At 40.6% G+C, this 25,254-nt stretch overlaps 1 protein-coding gene across 1 annotated transcript in view; it reads left to right on the forward strand.

Annotated features, from left to right (window-relative positions):
- LOC138186860 (uncharacterized) overlaps window positions 1-25,254 on the forward strand; it is a 163,394-nt gene that overhangs the window by 44,930 nt on the left and 93,210 nt on the right. Inside the window, exon 3 of the mRNA XM_069127117.1 lies at window positions 20,536-20,650. Coding sequence (XP_068983218.1) covers window positions 20,536-20,650 — 115 coding nt within the window. The remainder of the gene's footprint in view (window positions 1-20,535; window positions 20,651-25,254) is intronic.

A 25,254-nucleotide genomic window follows, 5' to 3' on the forward strand; every position in this document is an offset into this window, starting at 1 on the left:
GGGTTGGAGCTGCACATCGAAGTTTACAGACGAGATCGGCGTCTTTTTCAGGACGGTTGGCCGATTTCACGGATTCTTGGCCTCGTTGTTTACGCAAACTGGACTTGGGATTGCCTGGAACCGGAATTTTTCGTGGAACTTTTCGAAATTCCTGGCAGCTGCGCGTATTCACAAACTGGAACAGATTTCGGTAGCTTCGAATTTAGATTGAAATGTCAAGTCGATGATTTGATAGACCATAAAATCAAATATCTTTAGTTGAGGAAATCTTGAAATGTAATTTTCTACAGATATACGGGAATGTTATATCTGATGAAACTGGATGTTATAATGAAAATACGAAATCTTTGAAGCACGAACTCGCAGAATGAGGGTCCCCTCGCCGATAAAGTAGCACATTTGACTAGTGCGAGCTACAAAAGAGAAAATGCAATGCGAGAATGTTTTGCATCGTGATAAATAATGAAAGCAGACAAATTGGCATTGGGGAAAACGTAAAAGGGCTTGAGAGGATGCAAGAGGGAAATAGGTTGAAGAAATAAATTGAACGCCAAGTATGCAAACGTTTAAACATCAAAAGCTCTTCCTGTACACGAAAGCGCGTACAAGATATTTTCTTCTCGCTGACTTTTTCCTTTTGATAAATGACAGCAGGAATAGCGCAAAGAATCAGATAGGGGAATAAAAAATGAAGCTCTTAAGGATTCAGAACCGCCGAGGAAACCGGCAGTGATGAGTATCTATGATTTGTTTCGTGTATATAAAAATGTAAAAATAAAATGTAGAGGACAGGAGGACGTAGGAAAAAAGTAATTGATAGTATAACATATACTTTCAACAACGTGCCCTATGTAAGTTCGTCTGTATTGTTCTAGAAGAAGAAATAAAAATAGGGAAAAGAATGTACCAGGACGTTACAATCAACATCTCTTTTCTATGCACCTTGTTACGTATAATTGTCCCAGAAGGTAGCTGACGTTTCTTTACAAAACTTCGGTTTAATTATAGGTTTAATCGCCATATACGTGAATGCTGCGTTTACGGAACTGAAAACGAAGTGCACGAGCATTCGCCTGCATGGACTCAGATGCGAGTCCCACGGGTAATGCTGCTTTTATCAAATATTTTAATCAAGGAAGATGCGCCATTAAATTAAATCCCTGCGTCTTGATAATTAATTTAAGTACATTTCTAGACAGACACTCCTAAAGGCATTACCGTAACACATCGCTCTTCTTCGTTCAGTTCAATTTACAGTATATATGTAATTAAAAGTCCATCATATTTTTTCTATCCCGCTATAGTGAGATTAACCCCGAGTCGCAGGAATTTACATCAACGAGTCTCTAATACGCATGCTCCAAATAGAATTATAAAAAAAAAGAGAAAGAAGTAAAGAGAAAATTGCAAAAAGGGGATAAAGAAAATGGATGGTGCTTCCCATTTCTTATTACATTAATTTCAAGGCCTCTTTCATTTTCTATGGCACGGTCTCGTTAGGTTTTAATTGCATCGCGCATACCCGCTATTTTGATAAGAGCGTCCTGGAAAGAAGTAGAAGACAGCGGCGACAAGGCGACATGCCACGGAGTAGAGTGAATAACAAGGAAGGTGATAGAGAGAAAGAGGGAATCAAGAAGGGATGGGCTTGGTGATATTGATTTTGCAGCAACAAACCGGCGGCCGCATTTCATAGCCTAGCTAGGGCTACCTTGCGAGCGCAGGACCCGCAAAACAGCAGAAGTTAGCGAAAAGTTCCGAATTTTCGTGATAAATGCAACGCGACCAGCTGCGCCGAGTAAACCAGTTATCGACCATAAAACACATACACCGGTTCGAAACCTGCCGCCTCACCCTCTTTTCCTACATTTTTCTTTTTTCCCTTAATCGATTTATTTTCTGGTGTTGCGACACCGGTCGTTGCCTGTTGGAAGTTATTAATCGTCGAACCGTTTCTCGTTTGTTGTAAACCGAACAGTAGCGAAATTTTTCCACCCGCTGTGCTCCTATCACGTTTTCCTGAAGAGATATTGATGCCAAGAGTTACGACAGCGCGCTGGAAATTGCACGAAATTGCAACTTATTTCGTACAACAATTTTGTCAGAGAATATAATTAGTTTCTGGACGAAAGGAATAGTATGATCTCGTATAAAATTTGTGTGAAAGAAAAGGACTTGGTATTAAGAATCTGTATTTCCCATGTATTTACGATTTTATCTCTATTAATTAACGATAAGAAGTTTTTGAGGAAATACTTTGAGGAAGCTTTTGGAGGAAATGCGTTTTCGATGAACACAATTTGCGCGCAGGTGCAGCGACTGCGATTTAAGTTCAAGGCTATAAACCACCGTACGAGTCTACTGTCCTTAAGGTCGACTTTATCACTTGCCTGGTCTTATCGAACTTTACAGGTCGACGAATACGTGGTCCGCGTAGCCAAGCATTTCCACGCGATTAGAAATATTTTAGTTTCTTCCTTTTTCTTTTTTTTTTTTTTTTTTACCGGTGCTTCAAAGTAATTTATACGAAGCATGGTGGTGGCTCGCACGAGAAATCGCAAATTTCTCCCAAAGCGTATGCTTAGCCGGAAATGCATACAAGGCAACAGTCGAGTTGAATTACTGGGATCGATATTTTTGCAACTTTTGTCCTCGCATTTTAGTTTGCGCTGCGAAATCTAGAATATAAAACGATGTAATTTTAAATTCGTGGTAGAGTCACGTAAAATTTTACGGAAAAATAAAAATCGCAAAATAGGAGTTTAGGAACAGTACACGTTTTTGAATTAATATAGGTACTTCAATTTCTTAAATAGAAAATAACTCGACCGCGATACAAATTCTTTGGTATTTCGTTTTAAATAAATTTAACGTAGATAAAATTAAAGAAATGATAATATTTGATATCGTTTAACTATTTTAACAATATTAATAGTTACAATAGGAAAATTGAAGTAAGATCTACCAAGGGCTATACTCTGATGTACGTAGTCAAGGATTGAGGACTGAAAGGGGTAAAATAGGGGATTGGTAGCTAATATGTACAGAGATTACATTAAGCGAGATTTCCGAGTCGAATGGCAAAATTAGTAGCATTAACACGGAATGTCTAACCGGATTAAATCCTTTATGATATAGCATTTCCCCTAACCACGAGTCGATTTTATCCCTTTTAAGAAGATTTCCTTTGATCAGGATGCCTTTGCTGCATTATCATTAATTATTATTATCTTCGTGCCTTTGGAGTCAAATCCTGAAACGACATCGTTATATATATTGATATATTCGAGAGTACGCGAATTGGTAATTTTAATACACCTCGTTTGTTAATTAAAAGTTTGAAAATATACAATTTTATCTTTTTGATAACAGATAGGATTAAAATAGTCTAACAAGAATTTAAATGTCTGAGGAAGTTATTTAAATGAACATTTGCCCTTGAATATAGAGGCATCAGAATGGCCTATTGGCCACCGTTGAGAGGTAACATTAGCTCAAAGGATGGTCCAGTTTAACACAAACACAAAGACATTGGCAAGGATCTTGTCATGCCTTTCGTCCAATTAACAAGTCTCATCAGTGTTAGTGCCTTCGGCGAAAGGGACGTGTCTGCTTTGAATGTGTCCTTTGATTTTCAGATGTGCATTGAATGTGTAGACAGTTTAGTATCGTCGATTAATATTCCACAGCTTTTTTAAATTACAGGATAGTTTGGTAAATCATCAGCTTCGTACAAACTTCGTCGAATATTTTTCTTTAATTTTCGATCATTTTCAAACAAATCATATGCCTCACAGACCGTGAGCCGAGAGTTATAGGAATTTTAGAAAGTGCAATACTAGTTCAGTTAGATTCGAATCTCCATTACGCTATGCCCGAGCCTAGACGTCCATTTTGTTAATATCACCGAGTTGATGACATAAAAGCATTTTATGAAATCCATTTTCAGACTAATGGATAGCTACATTCTGTGTCGAAATAATGGATAGACCAGGGAAAGGGAATATTTTTGCTCGTTGCATCCGCCTTTGACGATTGCTGCCCGTATTTTCCGCCGGCAGTTAAAGGACTTTTTTATTTCCACGACAATATAAAAATAGAACGTGCACCGGAGCTTTTGTGTAATTTGGACACTTTTTCGGTAGTCCGTTTATAACTTTTCTCTTCCACGTACCATGCAACCATTTTTCGCAGCCATTCCACGATGCTACGCCCAGCAAATCCTCATCTCTTCAACATCCAGTATCCAACTCGAATAGCTAATTCATTCGAGTTCCATTCAGCAACTTCCAATTAAATCACAGTCTTATCAGACCGCGTATCTGGATCACGTAAAATCAATAACATACAAGCATCTGTGAAAAATCGTATGTAACAACGTAATAACATAACTAACGTAGTCAGTATATCCACAGGAAGTTACTTCATTTCCATCTAAATATTCGCCATACAGCGAATACCGCACAAGTCTCGCTTATCCAGCCATCAACGGGAACCGGCCACCGGTTTTGCAACTTTATTGCTCGTACACTTGACGTAGCCAATTATCTTGGCCAGCCTTTTGTTCCGTAAATATGGTTCATAATGCGTAATGGCGAGTATAACGAGACTCTGGCTGTTGTTCACAGTGTGTACACGCATCCTCCTTCAGCCGCGATATCCTTTGATCATTGTGATACAGGACTTAATACTGGTGTTGGAGTGTATCCTTCGACGATGAACGAACCACCCTCCTGTGCAAGAATTTATGAGCGGCTCTCGGAAAGCAATGGCGGACGGTGAGCTTTGAGTCGTTATCGTTGGCAAATCCGGAAATCGATGAAGCCAGGGATGCTGGTGTGTTCTCAGTGCAATATCCCGTGCCCGGTGGCTAATGTCTGCTTGCCTATCCATCGATCTACTCTTAATGAACCTTCTGATCATTATCCGCGTCGTCGCCGTTTCCTTCCGTTTCCGGTAGTTTAGACTAACGCTGGAAACTTCGACGGCAAGTTTCCACGCTCGTCTCTCGTCGCCTCGCGTCGCTTTCTGATACTGGATTCACCGATCAGCCGATTTAGAATTCACCGTGTTGATCCGTCATCTCTTTCGATGTTTACATTTCGAATGCGACGAATTTACACGAGAGCTTTTGCATAAGAGAGCAAAATATCTTTTTGGAAATCGTAGATAGTAGAAAATATTAGAAGAAACCTGTATAATTAACTGTATGATTAACGGTATTTCGCTTTTCGATGGACAGGCGTTTGACGCGAAGACATTCGAGGTTCTGAAATGTGTAACATGGCCTCGTGAATGGAAAATAGGGAAACAGTAATTTCGTGTGTCAAAAATGCTTGTTGTTAAAGGAGGAACTGCACTGGGTATTCTTTAGTCGCGCAAATTAACAGGACGAATTCGTACTGAATAAGCCGGACCCCATAAAAACGTTAATCCTTTCAGGGCGAAAGACGGCTCTGAAGTCTCTTTGTATTTTAAAATATGCGGGACACTCTCTTCAAAGCATCGTTAGCAATGTATGCTTGCTGTATTATAGAAAGGATCAAAGAACGCCACAGTTTCATGTGTATTATTTTTCTTCTTTCTTTACGGAAGCTTAATGGCGATATCCATCAAGAGCTATATGGGACTGTCAATTCATTTTGGCCAAAATCGGATGACAAAACCCCGTAATGCGTTACGACTTTCATCGGATGATCGATCGATGGGGGACAAATATTAGTCCAGAGAAATTCCTTTCGTCGTATATCCAGATGAGCCTGAAACTGCACACAGTTCACGACATTTTGCCCTCAAATGTATAATATGTTGTCTATAATTTTATATGCATAGGTTCACGAAAGTATCCAAATACTTGTACATGCCTGTTACGAATATATTGTATATTTTTAAATTGGTTTTAAATTTGATCATCAATGTCAAATCATGACAGTCGTGTCTCATTACGGAGTTAATGAAATTTCAAATTGTTTTATAGACATGAAATATGGACATAAAAGTTTTCTATATTAAGTACGTAATAACTTACCAAATATTTTTGCAAGCTGATATATACCATCCCTATATCTAAAAGGAAATATTTAGAAGAAGTAACTCACATCTCTTTTGTACACAGTCTGTATAATAGCGAAGTACATTTCTCGTAATAGCTGCAGCAACATTTTAATTATTCAGATACGCATGAAGGATTGGAGTTGCATGTAACACGCATGAACAATCGAGCGGGATCGGTCGGCGCTCTATTTATCTGCTAAATCTGCATAAAATCTGGCAAATCCACGGGATTCGATTCCGCGATCGAACGACCATCTGTATGCATCGCCGGGAGACTGTGGCACGAATTTCAGGGAATAAATTGCAAATATCGTTTCCATGCTTCTTTTTTTCGGATAACTCGCTTGTAATCCCTTTGTCGGGCATCAGGAGGTATCAACAACCAAGCCGAGACACTCGTGTTCGATCTTTGGCGCTCATCCAACGCTTCCGGTCGGTTACCTTCACGACTCATCGCATCGTACAATCCTCGTGTAACTCCCTGATTCCTCCAGTATTTGTGTGTTTTACTTTAATCGGCTTTCCCTTCAAGAGCCTCGCGTTTGTTAACAGAATATTTGCCGATTTAACATACTATCGTACAAGAGATTAGCCTCGTGTAGTTTTTTCCCTGTTACCTTTAGGAACACCTTTCGTGAGAATCTTTTATTTCTTAATCGTATTGATTACACTTAGGAGACTTACAATTCGAAATTAAAATCAGGTACAAAGGAATGATAAATCATTGCTCTGGCAGTGTGTTGCGTGCGTTTCACGAAATCTTTTTCATCATTTTCTCGTGGCAAAAATGTGACTTGCTAACCTGAATATTACGGTAGCATCATGTTATAATCGCTTTAAAGATAAGTTCATTTTCTTTGAGTAAATACGTCCATAGTAGCTGAATCTTCTTTGCGCAAGTAGATAATTAGTATTTTTACAATATATTAGATTTATATCGCAACTTGTATCGATAAAAGATAATGTTTGAGAAACAGAATACTGTACGAAATGGAGTAAGTGAAAGGTTTTAGATGTCCAGCGTGCTGTAGGCCACAGTACAGTATCGATTTTTCTCCCCGACGTATATAATTGATGCTTACCGGAGAACTTACCTTCCGGTCCATGGTTTATTTACCAATGAATCTCGGAGATTCCAGCCATGTTACGCAATCTCACATGATGGACCGTTTTCACCAAGCTTGCGCTTTATCAGTATGTTTAAAATCAATAATCCCACTTACAATTTATATCTTGTCAAACATTTATCATGTATCCTCCCACAAACAATACTAGGAATATATATATATATATGTCGGGTTCACGTCAAGAATAGGGTTAGGGTTAGGGTTTAGGATTAGCCATGGTTGTTATACAATAGCGGTAATGTTTATTATCACAATCGTAAGTATTACAAAGTTATCGAGTAACCGCGGTGATTAGAGACGAATGACGCTGGCCTCAGGTTCGATAACGAATCCACGGCCAACGGGACGACGAATGGGATGTGATACACGATCCTGGTGTCACTCAGCGTGCAAGTAGTACTGCTCTCGATAGACTCAATCACAGCCTAAGTGGAACTGCCCTTATATAGTCCTCTCCCCACCTCTCGGGTCAATCTTTGTTTTTAAGGACAGCTATATAATTATTCCATACCTCTGTTGGGTACACGTCCCTCCCGTGACCGTGGCTACGTTCAGTGACCCGTTATGTCACTTCGAGCCCAAGCCCATCGTCATAAGCCTTGAGCACCCATAATCGGATTAGAACATTACAACTATTTCTTAGTTTTATTACGTAAGTGTAGCTATAGTAAAAGTCTGGACTAGGGTATTTGGGTTTTCTCCAACATTCCAAAAGGGAGGCCCCGATGTCCTTTCATCTCCAACATATTTATATGTACGTAAAAGCTTTCATTTTCAGTTAACAAATTAGTTGAACTTTGAGAATTCCGAAGAAATATCTTCAACATGCTTTACCCTCTTATTCTCATTTTGCAACTGATCTTTTAGTTACTGTTACGCTAAAATTGGTTTATTCGAAGCACGTGACTGACATGCCACCCCCAATCGACGTTATGTAAGCTGACGCAGGAACGACAGCCCGAACTCTGACGCCGTCTAAAGAAGAGTTAATCCAAAACGAATCAGTGTCAGCGTCGGATTAACCAAACGCGTAATGTCAGGCTAGAGGCAGTCCGAAAGTAGGCGAGTAATCCCCTTCTATTCTCCGATCGCTGAATCCAGCCGATTCCCTTCCGATTCAGTCAATTCAGCAATCTTTCTCTGATAGACGCGTAGTTTGAATTTACTGCCACCTTGAACGACGACTTTTACGAGTGTTACCAAGATGCTACCTGGCATAATCCGACGTCCATGGTCGCCCCAGGACACGCGTGGTTTCTGATTGGATCACATCCTTAAATGTCCTCCGATGACCACTCCTGCCGCACATACCATAGAACGTTCCATGAGGGATTTATAGTCCGATGACAGTTCTACTTCGATTAAGTAGCAATTCCGATATTCGTTGACGCTTAACCCAATTCCGGAACAGTCCTTGTTGAACTATGAATGAGGAATTTATAACTGGATGCTCCGGATTTTCTTCTTAAATTTTAGTGCATTGGAGAAATTGAATTACCGAAGAACGAAAATCATTTGAAGACGCATTTTACGAATATGTGCTGTGTCGTATACGAAACAATCCGGGATCTCAAGACCGCTGTAACGAGATGCGATGTAATGAGATAATGATCATATTAACAAAGTTTGAAACAAATTTAAAAATGTAGAGAGGAGCTATAAAATATTTAGTGTAAGCATATATTTCGCAGAGACGCATTACTCATAAAAGTTTTCAGTGGTAAATGTTCAAATACTGCCGTGAGACTGTGGCGGACGTTAACATTTTTTAATTCCGATAACAACTAGTACTCTAATGCAAACTTTTTATTCTCGCACATTCCTAAATCAAGCAAGAGATTATGTCAACCCCGTGTCACAATGAATCATTGATCCACTCTACTTCCCTTCGTTCGAAAAAAAAAAAAAAAAAAAAAAAAGGAAAAGAAAAGGAAGAAGTAGAAAAACAAACGAAACGTAATCTTTCACCGCAATGTCAAAGAATCAGAGAATGTATCCGTGACGGATCAACGCGTCAAAAGTTAGCCAATTTCATGTGGAACTGTTCGGGAAAAGATCGAATTAGCGAAAGACTGAAATTTATCGGTCTGTCACGTGTGACCAACCAGATTCGGTGTCTCCACCGTTCCACGTTGGTCATCATCAATCACGCGGATGACGAACAAACACATCGATCCACTACTTGTTTGCCAGGCCCTGTCCGGTTATTGAATTATTGACTTTCCTGAATCGGGTCACCTGTGTCAAGGATAGAATCAAAAAGTGCATCGATATCGCGCACGCATTCAACCGCATCCTTTTGAGAACAAACGTCGATGAATTAGAAACCGGGCGGTTAGAGCATTTCAGATCGGAGGACGTTCCCTGTACCGTCATAAATTATTCGATGCCAACAACTTGCCCTTAAAAAGAACCACGGACTAACTGCGCTCGCGGTTTAATTCAAACGCGGCATCATACTCATCATGTCGCGTTCTGAGGCGTTAGTTTGTTTTTCAGTTTAATATTTTAACCTAGTTGCATGCGTAGCTCGTCTGATTTTTCTGTAAAGAGGAAGCGAAATCGGTGGTTCGTGTGACGATCTCTTGGATTTTTTAAAGGGTACAAAGATAGGAGAAAATATTGAATTACGAAAATTCTACGTTAATCTTTCGATATCCATTTTTAGAATTCTTTGTAAAACTAAAGAATGTGAACGCAAGTGTATGGGACGATGGATAATGACCGCTGGAAGCTTAATTCCAGCTATCTATAATTACGGTGTCGTATGTAAAGGGGGTCAGCAGTTCATGACGTGGCAAGTTATATTAATACACCGTTGATAATAAGGGTATTGACACGAAGTCATTATTCCTTTTTATCAAAGATATTTTAATCCTTCTTTGTCAGCATCTGCTAGCATTTCCAATATAAGGTCGGTGTTGAAAATAACACGCGAGAACTAGATTAATTATAACGATCAACAGCGTAAATAAAATAAATAAAATAAAAACTCGCACGAGTTCAAGTTAGAAGAATTTTACAGGAAACATTGCTAATTAAAATCATCGACCGATAAACGAGTACAAGGTAATGACCAGGTTTAGACACACCGGTAATTTCAGGTTACTGCATCGATTGACCAGTTAACAAGATTTAATTAATGCTTTCCGGCTGATCGATCGTCGCGTTTCGCTCTAGCCGGCCAGCTTGCGAATAACTCTTGTTTCGAAAGTGCATCGAGGCCAGAAAAAAAGTGTGTTCCAGGTTCGGTGAATTTTCTATCTTTAATGGCGAGCGGAAACAGAGTCGTGGCACAGTGAATAATGACTGGCCGTTCAATGGGAGCTTAATTCCACGTGTGCGTGATTGCGGAATAGTATGCCGTTGCAAATACACGTAGAGAGAGGGAGCCGGTGCTTTTTATCAAAAGCCTCGATGTATTAGCGGGACGCTGGCGCCATACGGTCGTCCTGAATTGTTCGACAAGTGGATGACTCCTGAATTATTATTCATTGTCCGGGCGAAATTACTGGAAATTTCACGCTTTGCTGAAATCTCTGCCAGCGGATAGCCTCCTCGCGCCCGAGCCTCGATTTTAATGTCGTTATCGGACGCAATCGTACCTACCGGATTTCATTCGAAGGAATCTGCAAATTCACTAGTCGACGCCCGTGTTAAATGTACTGCAAGTTTATAGTCCACGCGGACACTCCCTTGCTCGTCTTCGTAAATAGTTTGCATCCATTTCGAGGTTTCAGGGACGCGTTTGATCGTAGAGTATTTTCATGGTTTCTCGTTTGGAGTTTTATTAGTGGAGTTGCTCGAATTCAGATAACTTTACGAATTTCGAAGAAACTTCAACAGTCGGACTGCTTTATTTTTCATAGTTATAATTACAAAATTCGTTTCACCAATGTAAGATATTTATGGTGATAAAACGGTGCACCAAGAGTGCTATTAAAGTGTTTCGAGAACTTTTTTTGTAATTTGTTAAATGTATGATATTAGAGAAAAAAATCTAGTGATATATTAATCAATAAACATTAATTGCCAAAACATTTTTCCAATTTTTTATACCTAACTGTAATAAGATGAAATATGATGATCTCAGATCAGATAGATTCGAATTCTGTAGCGAGCAAATTGATCCATCGAATGTATACCGTCTGTCATTTCGTTGCGAGTTTCATAACAGATATTTCAACGTTTTTAATTCCGACGTTGCGTCTTTTTGCCGTTTCTTTTTTACGCGGCTCGAAGCGGAACGATCCTAGAAATTAATGGGACGGTAGTGAGCCACGACATTTAAATGCGGCATAAAAATTCACCTGCTGCACCACACAGTGGTTGCACCTATATTCATAAGGTTGTTGCGGACGAATCGTGAAACTTACAGATTAATAGGGGGCATTTAAACATTCCCGTAAATTACCCAGTGTGATATAATTTCCCAGGTACGAGGCAACGAGTGCTTAGCACACTCGAACGGTATTGTTTTCATTTTCCTGAGTGCAAAATTTTTCATTACTCTTGAGAACGGTAGCTAAATCATCTGAACTTTCGTCGATAAGCGGATCGTGTAGGTTGTCAAGTATCCGTTTCGACAAAACTTTGCAGATTTACGAATTCCATCAATTTTTAATAATATTTTCTATATATTATAATCTGCTTAATAGCAGCTCATACATCAACTGGACCTTGATTTTCACTAGAGACAAGAGTTCATAGTTAGAAATGATAGTAATCTTGGAAAATTTGTATTTTCGAATTACTGTTCAATTCTACATCATGAAAATTATACGATGTCCGTTTCTTAATGATCACCGCACTGTCTAGAACGAATAGCGTTAGAAGTACTGAACAAAGGCGATTAAGGATTGTATATGAATGCAGCCTGGCGCATAATAATTCTGAACGATCCTTTACTGCAGCGCTAAATGTTTCGCGGAGCATCGACCTCGGCGTTGTTTTCGAAACGAAGGTTAAAGAGACGTGATCTAAAATTGTAATTACATGTAATACGAAGAGCCAATCAAGAGAATGAACAGACAATGGAGGAATAATATTACACCTGTAGCTAATGATCAGATACAAAATTTTACACCTTTGTCATCGTAAAATAAAATCGAAAAATTAAACAATTGTTCAGTCCATACTAAGGCTTTGGAAATTTTTCAAGAAATCTCTTCTTCGATGGTAGCGTCACGTCTTTTCAATCCAGCGGAAGAGCTGCAGGTCCCGATAGATTGGCTTTAAATCCGCGCGCCTTATTCCCGGACACGCTATAGAGAACACTCGATGCAAGTTTCCAGCAGGTGCAGTGTTCGGGCAACGATTCCTTTATCGCCGGGCTTTTTCATCAGAATTACAAACAATCGGTCCCGAGTATGCTTTTTAATCCGACCCAATAAAACAATCGAGCGTTCCGAGTCTTCTTGACTCTTCTCTTTCTTCCTCTCTATCTCCTCTTCTTTCTTTCACTTCCCGTCTATTCTGCGACTGCCGCGTCTTCAAGTCGATGAGGTCACAGAGAAATCCTCACCCTCCTCGATGTCCCTCTTTATCCCTCTGCTCGTTGCAGTTCCAACCTTCTTTGTGCGCTTCCCAAACCCTCCTCTCTTTCGCTCTTTCGCTCTTCCGCGGCTCTTCCCGTTCTTTCAGTTCTTCTTCGTTACTCCCGCGGGAACACCGGCAGCGATGCTCGACCTTCGTCTCTTTTTAAAACAATCGAGCCTCGTAAACAACGTCATTCCCAGCTCTTTGTTTTGGCCGGCCATCTTGCCGCTTCAGGGGAAGAGAATGACTGAACTCGGTGAGCGTTCTCTCGCTGCGTCGACGATTATTTTTACCGCGCTCTGCTTCGAATAATCCAGCCCTCGTGGGGCTTCGTTGCTTTTACCTGAAAGTAATCTGTTTGTTCTCGTCGGTGGCAATTTTGGCTCGATGCTTCGAAAGCAATTGCGTTTATTATACATCGCGCTTAACGATCAAGCTACTTCGTTAATGCTAAGTACGTACTATGTATTTGCCAACCATGCAAAACGTTTCGCAACGTTTTCAGAGCTACATTTAAATCGTGAACGAACCGCGAGTTGTAATTTCCTTTTCTATTATCATGAACATAGAACACTTGCTTGCAAGGTATAATCAATTTCCAGTAGACCTTCGACGAAACTCTTATTTGGAGTTCCCAGAATTTCGAAGAACGTCGGACGCCAGAGAGCGCGTTACTCGAGGTAGAAGAGTATTTGTACTTGACAGACGAGCCTCTTTCTGACGCTACTTGGCAGGCTTACGATTTCGTCCCCGCAATCCATTTCCTTGTAGAAGCTTTCCAGTCCTTTTCTTCCTTGCTGTACCTGCGGCATAAAAAGCCACGAAATCCTATAAAGCTCGAAAGAGTAGGCGGTAGAATGAAAAGCTCTTAGCATGTCGGCATCCGTTACAATCCGGCGTACTTGCCGGACTACAAATGGACCTTGACAATTTAAGAGGGTCCTGCAATCGGGCGAAACGAAATTATTTGCTGCGATACCCATCCATGGTAACTCGAGGCGAAAAAGTTTCACCACGCCCCGGTAAAATTGTAATAGCAGTGATGAAACAAACGTCGACGTGTCGTAAATCTAATAGAACGAATGGGACCTTTACGACTTGCTTTAGAATTTCCCTGAAAAATAGCGATATTCCTGAAAAACATAGACGATTTTCTTGTTTCCATTCAATATTGTTTTATTCAATTCCTTTGTAATATATAATATATATTACTCACAGCTAAAATATTTCGTTGGTTGATAGTATTCGGTATTTGCATTTTTATCTTGAGTATAGCGTAACCTTGTAAGAAACGAAGGAGCATAGGGAATTTTCGGAAAAGATTTTATAATAAGAATATTTCTGTCGACACGTACGTAGAAAGTATTCGGGATTAATATGTTCGAGCCTCGTTCATAAGTAATTTCGAGTCGACGCAACGCTGAGAACGGACGAGGCATTAAGTCGAAGGGTGAGGAGCAGAATCGAGGGTGAGAAGCGAGCGATAATGGCGGTTATGGAGGGTGGGGGCGGAGAGACTCAGCGATCCCACTTTCGAAGACACGCCGTGTAGAGTGACGAGAAGGCATGAAGACGCGAAAACGCCCGATGAATACTTAACGTCCTCTTCGGTGTCCCTGAAGAACTGCGTGGTGAAACGCTTTTGATCCCTGGAACCGTCCTTTTCCTGTCAACGCGAAAAATAAGAAACCATTTTTCGTCATTAACTTGCGGATACCATTCTGTCACGTACCATGCTAATGCCCGGCTTCGTAACGACGAAACTTTAATGAAACGTTGAGTAATAGTTCCGACATTGTTGCTGCCACGTGGATTTAATGCCATTCGAAACTTTAATGCGAGAGGAAGGATTTAAGATTTAGGTTCGCATTCACAATCTTTTTTAATGGGTTCTATCAGTCACAGTACACCTGGAAAGGTCTCTACATGCTCCACACAGATTCTTTTCATCCGCTGCAAAATTTCCATGCGAGATCATGCATCCCCGATTCTTGTGTATGAATTTTTATCGCTTCTATAAAGTTTCTCGCATGGAAAGAAAGAAATTTCGCTCGGTTTGAGCGATCAAAGCATACGATTAAGCATACAAATTGCTGCGGAAGGTGTCATTTTCGGCTAAAATACGCGCAACAAGGAAAAACTTCGTCCTTTAAGAAATAAGTTTCACTCCAGCGACGCCTTTACGTAACTGGCGAATAGCAAAGACCGGAGGAAGTCTGATGACGACGGGTTGGAGAGGAAAGAGACGGTCGTCAGGGGTGTGTGTGGTTGAATAGCGAGTAAGGCGCCAGGAGAACAACAAACCGCCACGAGACCGCGATGGCTGACGCTCCGCTCTAATGGCACCACTCAAGATGCAATATCGCTGCATGAATATTATATAGCATCCACACGACCAGCATCTGCCAGATACTCGCGTCTTTACAGCCATCTTAGACGGTCGTATCGTCGCGGAGGTCCGTGTATCAGTAGAGGTTGGCACATCGAGAGACGAGTATACGTGTGTCTCGACACGGGGTGGCTGCCGCTTTCTCGGCTACAGCCGCCTGTACCCACGTTTCTACGTATGTACCAGGGACTCCACTTAGCTTGAAAAGCTATGATTATTTCAAGGTGCACTCACAAAAATTGGCTGGCCTGCTGTGCGCTGGCTAGAATCGGCCTTCAAGGGGATCGTTCGTGCACCACCCTTTTCGATGGTGTGTTGCGCCTTTTCCAAACGTTGCTCTTGAAAGAACCGGCGGCCCTTTGATGCCAGATGGCCGGAACTTGGCTTAAAGAGGCCGCTTTCCGGTTAATGTTAGATGCTCCGTCGAATATCGGGATTTTGACGTTTCCTTCTTCGATGATACCATTGCTGCCACGATATGGCTGATCGCGTTGGTTATTTGTTGCTTCAAAATCCTTCGTACCTGTCCATTTTTCAATGCTTTCGAATATCGATTGTGAACGATGAAAGCTTTGAATTGACGATCGTACTGTGCAATCTTTTTTGCGGCTTTCGATACGGAAAATTGATCAAAGACAGAGTGCGTTTCGTGGATTATCGAAGCAAATGGTCAGTCGACGAATATAACCAAGGAAGATTTATATTACCGTGGAAAAATCTGGGATCGCCTGCTAGTACGAAGTATCATTTTGTTCTCTTTATGTAACTTTGTTGGATTCCTGCGAGATTTATCAGTTTCATGAGATTACCAGCTATTTCATGGAACTGGACGGTCCACGTTTTAAATTACGCCGGATGACACACCTGTCACCGGTCTAGCTAATTTGGATTTTCAAAAGCTTCATGAAAATCTACCCTCGTCCAGGCGTCACGCTGTAACACACGTGTGACGCGTTACACGGCCGAAATGTTGGCGAGGAAACCTCGTCCGGTATGTACGGCCACGTCTCGCGGGTGCAACGCATTCAATTAATTGTTAACATGATTCACGATCGCGCGGAGCTTCTGTAGAAATGAAGTGCATTTCAGTTACTTGTGCGAGTATTAATGAAACCCTTTAAAAGCACGTGCTTCCACAGAACGTTCTGCGAAATGTTCAGATTCAATGAATTCTCGTAAATCATAAGGAAAAGGAGATGTTCGAATGATTTTAGAAAAGTTGGCGAAACAGATTTTCGATTCAACTTAGGAAAAGCTTGAAAATAATAAAAAATTAGAATAATTCGTACGAGTTCGTTGATTTGTTTAACGCAGCCACGAGCTGGCGATTTAGTTTGTAATTAATAAAACGCGTCACCTGGCTCTGAAAGGCGGTAAGTCTTCTGGCTTGATGTTTTCACGTGGAAATGCTCTCAGAGAATCTTTCTCGGTAATGAATGAAGTTAGTTGAAAAGGGGGTGAAATTTTTGTTGGGACGTCTCGATTCACTGTCGCCCGTTACCGTTTCTTCAGAGAAGAAGCATAACGGCAGGACCTATATTCCGTAATTTTACATTTTAACATTTCATTCGAGCACGTTGTCGAGTGATACGGTGATTTCGAAGACGAGCTCGAATGGCCAAGTCAAATAAGATGCGAACGTGTCGAGTGTGGAACATTAACGAGGAGTAAACACGTAAAGAGACCGGCGTACGTAGATTGACGAATAAATAGATAGGTGCATGTACAAACATACATATAGCAGATGTAGGATTTCTGAATCAACAGAGAAGAAGCCATGGTTTGTCAAATTTCAGCGAGGCTTTGGCAAACGGCATAGAATTGAATTTCACATTGTTTTCTGAAACTTATCCACATTCTTAACTTTCTGTTACGAAATAGGCTTCCGCATGTCTGACGCGTTTGCAGCTCAAACAATTTTAAATTGCCTCGCTTGCGTCAAATGTGTGTAGTTTTCATAGTCGTTTATTCAACGTCGGGCCACGTATAAAGTTTTATTACATCACACAGTCCCCACAAAATACGGGAATATAATTTTGACGGTCACTTGCGCGTTTTTACACGCGACACGAAAATATTAATTTACTTAACGAAATTTATTTCACTTAAAATAAACCCATGCGCTCGTGCGTCGCGTTTTCAATTCTACTTCATTTTTATGCGGGGATTAATGGGAACGGAACCAGGAAATGAATATCAACGTTTCGTCGTGCGCCTGCATAAATGTGAAACTCAAGAGGGAAACTCTACTCTCTTCCTCGAAATGTAATATTTCCAGCGTATGAGAAGAAAATTGTTATAATTTCTAGAAGAGTACTAATTACCGACCGTGTATTTTTGCCAGTTAACTTGAAACGTAATTGGAACAAAGAGAACTCAATTTTCAAAAACATGACTTTTCCCATTGCTATCATTAAATATAAACGATAGATGTATCTTGAAAGCCACAAGATAATATCACGGTGCTCGCTTCGATCTCTTGCTACGAAACGTACCTCTGTTGTCAGAATTTTCCGTGCACCTATGAAGAAAGAGGAATTTTTTTTCATAATTTGCAAGCACCCTCGATTTATACAGGATAGCCTCATGGGTCTGATCTCGCCTCATTAACTGCGAATCAGCAGAACATAATACCGCCTGAAAAAAAGCGTCCAAGGTAGATAGAGCGACAGAGGAAGGATGAGGATGGGTGATGGTTGGAAAAAGAAAAAGGCGGGACAAGCGTGAGATAGGAAGGAGAGACAGGAGTAGAAAAAGAGGACACGACAGGAGGAAAGAGTGGAGGAAATTTCGGGACATGGAGTTATCAGGTGGGGACGCGGAAGAGGTAATAGCCTGTGAAGGGAGGAGAGCAGGAGGCGCGGAGATTGTAAAATCGATGAGGTTCTTTCGCGCTTGGCGCGAGTCAAGTTCCTTAGGGTACCTGACGTTTCCTCATTTCTTCCGAATTCGTCGAACGTCACGGGGCCGCGAATTGCTCTCGGTTTTTTCCTCAGCTCGGCTTAAAACACGACAAATTTTCTCAACCCTTGGCCCGGAACCTGGTAACCAGAGGCCGGGGGAGGGGGGTTGAGAAAGCTATTTCCCGCTGTAAAGCGAGCTGTCTGCAGTAAGTATAAACTCCGGAGCTCAAAGGTGCTCGAGGCGCCTTCGAAACTCGCCGACTAGAAGTTGCACCCCCATTTGAGGGCGAGTGTACGCGCGCGCGCGCCAACAATCGTGACCCCATCCCCTATGCCCATGGGATTCGGAAGTTTGCGTTTTCTTCGCCCGGCCCCCCTTCTTTTACCGTCTTTCCTCGCCTCCACGCCGAGTCGCTCCCGTCGAGGGAATTTTTTTAAAAGCGGCGAACAATTTGAGATAATGGTTTGGTAGAGATGGATTTATGTTCTCCGGCTGCGAGAGCCTGTTATAATTCACTTTTCCGGGAATTTATGGACCAACCTTTTTGCAGATTGGTGTTATGTTTTGTACCTGTCCGCACTCTCTTGTGGTTTCATTACAGTGATTGGAACGATCAGTGAACTGCCATTCAATCAGATTGGTCGATTGATAATTTTTTCATCGTTATCGCGTGTGATGGCTTAAGCAAATACAGCTGCTTATTGTCTCTTCGCAGCTTTCTTCCGCTCCGTTGGAATTTACATTCATTTCTGAATCCTGAATTTATTCTACCCTGTCATAATAAGCATCTTTTCTGGAATTACATGTATACGTAACACTAATCCTTTAATAACAACGCGAAACTTAAGCACTACGCGAAACTACCAACTACAGTGTAGCTGCATTATTCCGTTAAGTTTTCGTTCTTCTCGTACTTCTTGTTGTTTCAGTCGGTATTTGTTGAAGTAGAAGTGGTTTCCACTGTTCGTAGTTTCTGTGTAGTACTGGATTTAGCAGTACATCGTTTTGGAATCGGAATCTGAGACATTACCTTTCTGTTTGTCACGTAAAGGATCGGAAAGAGCAAATCAAATTTGAAACAAAAATCTTCTTTTATTATTAATAGAAAAAGGATTACGCCTTGATGAAGGCGTATTGTGTATATGTCATTAATAAAGAGAAAATTTATACCTCGCTTTACGACGCTGGCCTTAGTAACTCTTTGGATTAGAGACATTTCATAAAAAGGAAAGGTATTGTAGGAGATATATTAAAAGTGAAAAAATTGTTTAATTTTACCATTCAAGAAAGGAAGAAGTATTATGCCTTGATGAAAATTTATCATAGACGAAGAAAGCCTTCATCGCTTCTTTTACAATACGGCATTCTATCTTCTTCCCTTGTCAGTAGCTCTTTGCGCTGCAGTTGCTTGAATCCCTATTCCCTTCGGGAATTTAAGAACAAGAGCCTTCGCGCAAGAAACCTCCCTCTCTTTCCGCGTCCTTTGATACGCTCGCTTGTTTCTGGATTTCAGATTTCTACAAGGTGAATATCGTACTGTTCGCGGTCTTCTTGATGCTCGTGGGACTTTTATCTCATTCGACCCATAGAATTACACATTTTGTTATAAAACACCGTGCCGGCTTGAACGATTACCTTCGATGCCTCGTGATAAAACAACGGGACGTCGATATCCGAATTAAAGAAAATTCTATAACAGCCGATCACCGTTAAATTCCGAAAACACCAATTAAATTTCCCGGTTGCTGCTTTCACTTTTTATCAAAGCGTAAAACGCAGCAGCCCGCGAAACGCAAATACAAACGCGGTACCGCATTGATCCGCTATCGAAAATCGAATCGATCCGCGCTGGTTCCGGTTTAACGGCGAATCGAGGATCGACGCGGTGCCATGCACCCGTCGTTATAATAAATTTACGCTCGATACTCGTCCGCGCAGGGCTAGGATACGCGATATTCATATTTATTTATGAGGAATGTACGCGACCCTATTGATTTTTCGACCTTAACGCCGTCGGCTCGTTATTCGAGCGCCACCCTTTCAGCCTTTCACGCGGTTCCACGGCAGAACAAAGTGAGCCTGGCATAGCCGGCACAAGTCCAAAATGGTATGATGTTCAATTTCGCGGAGCATGATTTAAATATTAAATTAACAGAGGCGCGAGCTGTACGGGAAACATTATTGCATGTCGGAAGAAACAAATAAATAAATACCGGTTTCTTAGCGGACAGGCTACGTGTTCCTGAACGTATCGTCGCGACCCGTCGGATAAAACCAGATTGGAAGTTTGCAGCAGAAAATGCGATGAAAAAGATCGAAATGTAAAATATTTTGAAATGAATCGAAAGAAATTTCCATTGTTGTACAATAGAACTGAGTTATATCCTGACAAATATTAAATTTCAATTATCTTCCGTCGATATCGCTTCGAATGTTTATTGTAGATAATTTAAAATTAAATTTAAAGCCTGAAATGAATGATTGTGTGTATCGATTTTCAATAAAACCGAATAATTCTTTCAGCTATTTCTACACCGCCCTGTTCGTATGTAAAATACAATAGCCTGGAGGATATACTGTCACAGGATTTAGGATTCACTCAACTGGAGTTCACCCCTACCGTCGTATCGAAAATGAGGTAAGAGTTGATTAACCTGCGACATGCATGTGTTATTAGGTTATCATAAACAGGCCTGTTATAAACCTTTTTACGCCGACGCTTCATTTTTATCGACGTTAAATCAACCCTTTCGCTCTTACCGATTTATATATACACTCTCTTTAAATAGTAACGATGTCGTCGGAGCACGCATGATGGAAAATGTTTTTTGAAAGAGAAGATTGTTTGTGGATGAAATTTATTGGAAAACAATCATCCTACATTTTATATACATGTATCAGAATTCTAATAATAGTGCTTTCTTCTTGCCGCAATAAATCAGAGATAGTAATATAGAAAAAATTGCAATTACGGGATAAATGAGAGCGTAGCGGAACTAAGTGTAAGTATTAAATTTAAAATTTGAATGTCGGAATATTCACTTCACAATTTCTCTTTCATTGTAATTTCTTCAATCGCGTAATTACTTACGCTACGGACAAATTACAAAGCGTATCGTTAATTTAGTATTTAATAAGCTGATATAATCAACGCTGAAGCATTGTTTGATTCAATCGAGCCAATAAATTATCATTTATCAGCGTAGACTTCTCTTTTTCAAATACTCTCTATTTCAACAAAAGTAAAGCAGGAAATTGGTATTATTACAATGTAATCATTTACAACAGATTAAATAAATTCATACATCATCAAATAATATATATGTAAATATATTAGGATATTCGATTCGTCAAAAGATCTTTGTCGATTTCGTTAATAGCGTTCGCAACGACTCAATCAGTACTGAATCCATCGTCGCCAAATTTCTTGCCTTGACAAATTCGCTTACATCGTAGAATTAGAAATTTCCGAAATATTTTGAGCAATGAACCGTAGAGAAAAAGCGGCGGGGAAGCGATAAAAATCAACGGAGTACCGGACGATTATTTACGGCGGAGCTAGCAACAGCACGAATAGAAATTAAATGCGAACAGCAGTTTAACGCGATAATTAATTCGAAATCAGCAGAACCGCTCGCAGATTAACAGACATCCAAGCCCCGGTTTTAGTTGTCTCGCTCTAGTTTGCGTCTGCAACCTCGTCGTCGCCCGTTTCTACCCTTGGTCGTGTAGTTGCTGCAGATAAACGCGAATACTTCATAAGCTCGTAATCCTGAAACAAAACGCCCGCCAAGAACAAAAGGATTCGCTCCTGGGTCTCTGTCTAGCACGGCAACCTCTCGTTTCCACTTGCACGGCTAGCAACCAGCTCTCTCGATACGCACTGGCAACAACTTCCGAGGGGTCGCGTCTTCCTCCTTTCGCGCTTCTTTTCCCTTCTTCGGCTATTTAAGTAAGTCTTAACCGAGTCGCGAAGCCAGTCGGTTATTAAAAGTCACTCTCTGCTGGCAATGAAACCAGCTGCCAACTTTACTTCGCCTTTTGTTTGCGACGCTGAATGGATCTGATGTCGAGGAGGAGGGGGTTAATGGTTTACGCGAGGGTGGAAGATGGCCTCGAGGTCTTTTTCGGGCGTTCTATCGCAACCGTGAACGATTGAACCGTTTCTTTTGATGTCTTTTTAGATTTGGGGAAGGTGTAAGTAGAATCGATAGGGTAAGACGGGAGACCGGGGGATTTTTTCGGCCGAGGGTCCTTTTTTTTATTGTTTGGGAAAATACTTGTACGTCTCTATAGAATAAGCTTGGGTTTGGTAAAATTGAATTAGGATATATCGAGAAACAGAAATTGAGATTCCTTTTGTTAAGAGCCAGACTCGAGGCGAGCAGTTGTTTTTCATCGAATCTCTCTTTTTTTAACAAAAAATTTCAAAATTCAATTTTCAAGTCAAGTTGAATCCTCCGTTTCTGTAAAGATAAAATATCTTTAATTTTTAATCGATACTCGCTATATTTTCAGCATCATTACCATCCTATCGATACTTTTTTGTAAAAAAAGACCTACAAATCATCTCATCAGAAATGCGGTGTATATGAAAAACGCAGTTGTACATTTTACGCAAAGGAAAATAAATATCTCGCGAGTATCAGCTCTTTCATTTAGATTTTCAAGGATCGACCGTGTTACTATTGCGTCTGTCAAAATCCACCTCCAGTATTTGCGGTAGATATTTACTTTAGACGTTACTAAAAAAATACTAAAAAAGGAACAGGGCGAACCAGTTGAACCAATTTCGGTAACATTCGACCAACCGAGTTGCAAAACCAACGGAACGAAGTCCGAATATTACATATCGTAAATCATTATCAGAAAACACAATCAGCTTTTTGAATCGTCGGCACATTGTCCTTCTATGTTATTCGCCCGTAGCAAAAATAGAATCCTCCTGAAAATCCTATTTTCTCGGATCGTGTTGGACGTCAAGCACCACTGCTGGCCGAAACAAAATTGCGAAACAGTATTAGGTATACGCGTTTCAGTTCTCGTGGAAGCTGAAACAAATAGTAATTTTCATTTTCAGACAGCGACCGATGCTTGTAGAATGTGAAAGTTTCTCGATAATGTAATTATGGATAGAAAAATGGTAGTCAGTCGTCGGGGAAATAGGAGGATTTGGAATTTCTAAGTTTTCTTTTAAAGAGAGGACTACGGACAATCTTCTTATAAAATATGTTCCCATTTACAGAGGTTGTGTAGTTAGTAATCTACCCTAAATCCTACGTTGACCTTTTTTCAAGCTTAACTTCCTCTTGTAATTTAATGTTTTGCAGCTGCAATTTATATTAGACCATCGGACAAGTCTAATTTCTGTATACTTGGAAATTAAGAGTTGAAACAGTTTGGTATCTTTTATTTTTATTTTTATTTTTTTTTTTTTTTTTTTAATTAATGAGAAGAGAAGTATTCAAAAACGAGAATCTGATTTTGCCGATGTTTGATGTCCTTTCAAATGATCGAGTTAAGTTTATCCGGATCGATGCTATTACATGGCATTAACGACCCGATCATCGTAACGGTTACAGCTCCATAAAGTCTTGGCAAGCCTCAGCGATGATACATCTTGTAATCTCTTTTCCTCGAGGAATAACGGAGTTCCTCTCTCGCCCGCAGGCCATAATCTATTTCTCTGCTGCATTTCTGCACCACTATCTCCTTTTTCTCTCTCGTTTCCTCTCGTTGCTTCATCGTGTTCACTTTCCGACTTCTTCGCCCGCGCAGCTGAACCACCGTGTCTTTATCCTCTCGAGGGAGGTTTATTCTTGTTAGGTTAAAACCAGAGAAGCAGCAGCAAGCAAAACAGCGGTTACGTTCCGCTTACCGACGGTATAACTTTTAAGATCGCAAGGACACGTACCGTTGTTTTACTTGTTTATTTAATCAACATTAATCGTTTAATAAATTGTGCAGTTGATAATTCAATGGGAGATAATTGTGTATAATTCAATGTACGATATGGGTAATTAAACGTTATTTCAGTCAGAGGTGATAGAACGATCAACTGCGTCGAAGTTAATCGCTTGACTTATTGAACAAATAAATACCAAAATTCAGAAATTCTTTGGGAGTGTAGTCGATTAAATTGGAAAATTTGTCAATATTACTTGGAGAGAAAATAGAAGATTTGTGAAAATGTACATGTAGAAAAAATAGTTGATTAATCCGTTGTATTAGTTTTCATCAGATATTATCTCAATTTCGAATGAATTTTTACTAATTAAACCATACGTTAATGAAACCACAAGCTTCTTTAGATGGATTATTATGTCCAAGTTTTCAGCTTTCGAACTTTAATAATTCTAACAAAATCCTACGAAAAGCCGCGGAAGTTCCATCGACTTTTGCATCAAACATCAAACGTTGCCATTCATAAATCATTGAGAATTCGCCAATTTCAGATAAACTTCTTACGAAGGTAGACTTCTAACGAAGCTATGAAAAAGCACTAACTTTAATAACTTTAACGCTTATCCTAAGTGTATTAAGTATCCAGTCAGGGTCGGTCGTACTTCGACATTCTTATTCTTCCGGGAACTTCACATCACAAAAATCAAATCTTAGATTCGTGTTACTGGTTCACTCTGTCGTGTCAAGGTGAGACGACACGCCAGTCAGTCGACGAGGGAAATCGGTATTAAGGGATGAAAGGATTTCGTTGTGGCGTATTTTGCCTGTAATCCAAGTGGGTCACCCCCGACTCCTTTTTTCCCTTATCGCGTTCGAAAGCCGAAAAGTTTTCGAGGCTCTATGAGCTCTACACTTCTTTGCCCGCACAGGGATCAAGCACGATTTTCGGCTACAGAGATTGGAAATCGCACTAGCCGTTATTTCAACCTTCGGATAGTCTCGCCCCTGAAACGGCTATTGTGCACGAAACCCTGGAACAAGGTGACTCGTTCTACTTGCGCCCAGGCTGCGCCTTTTTTCCTGCAACTTGGGAAATTCTGGATCGAGGGAACACCGGATATTACCTTGACCAAACTGAAGATACTTTTCTTGCCGAGAATATTTCTTTTCGAACGTGGCGCCCGCTCGATGGAAATCTGAACGGATTTAACAGGGCAGAAGCTCCCTGAATCTATCTGGAATTCATGGTGGATGGGAGCTCGTCGATGGTATCAATGGTACAGTCTTCTGATTGAGTGTCAGCTATCTGGAGAGGAGAGAAAAAAAGAAAGATAGAAT

Source organism: Bombus flavifrons, chromosome 14 (assembly GCF_040668555.2).
Source record: "Bombus flavifrons isolate JBK064 chromosome 14, iyBomFlav1_principal, whole genome shotgun sequence".
Lineage (NCBI taxonomy): Eukaryota > Metazoa > Arthropoda > Insecta > Hymenoptera > Apidae > Bombus > Bombus flavifrons.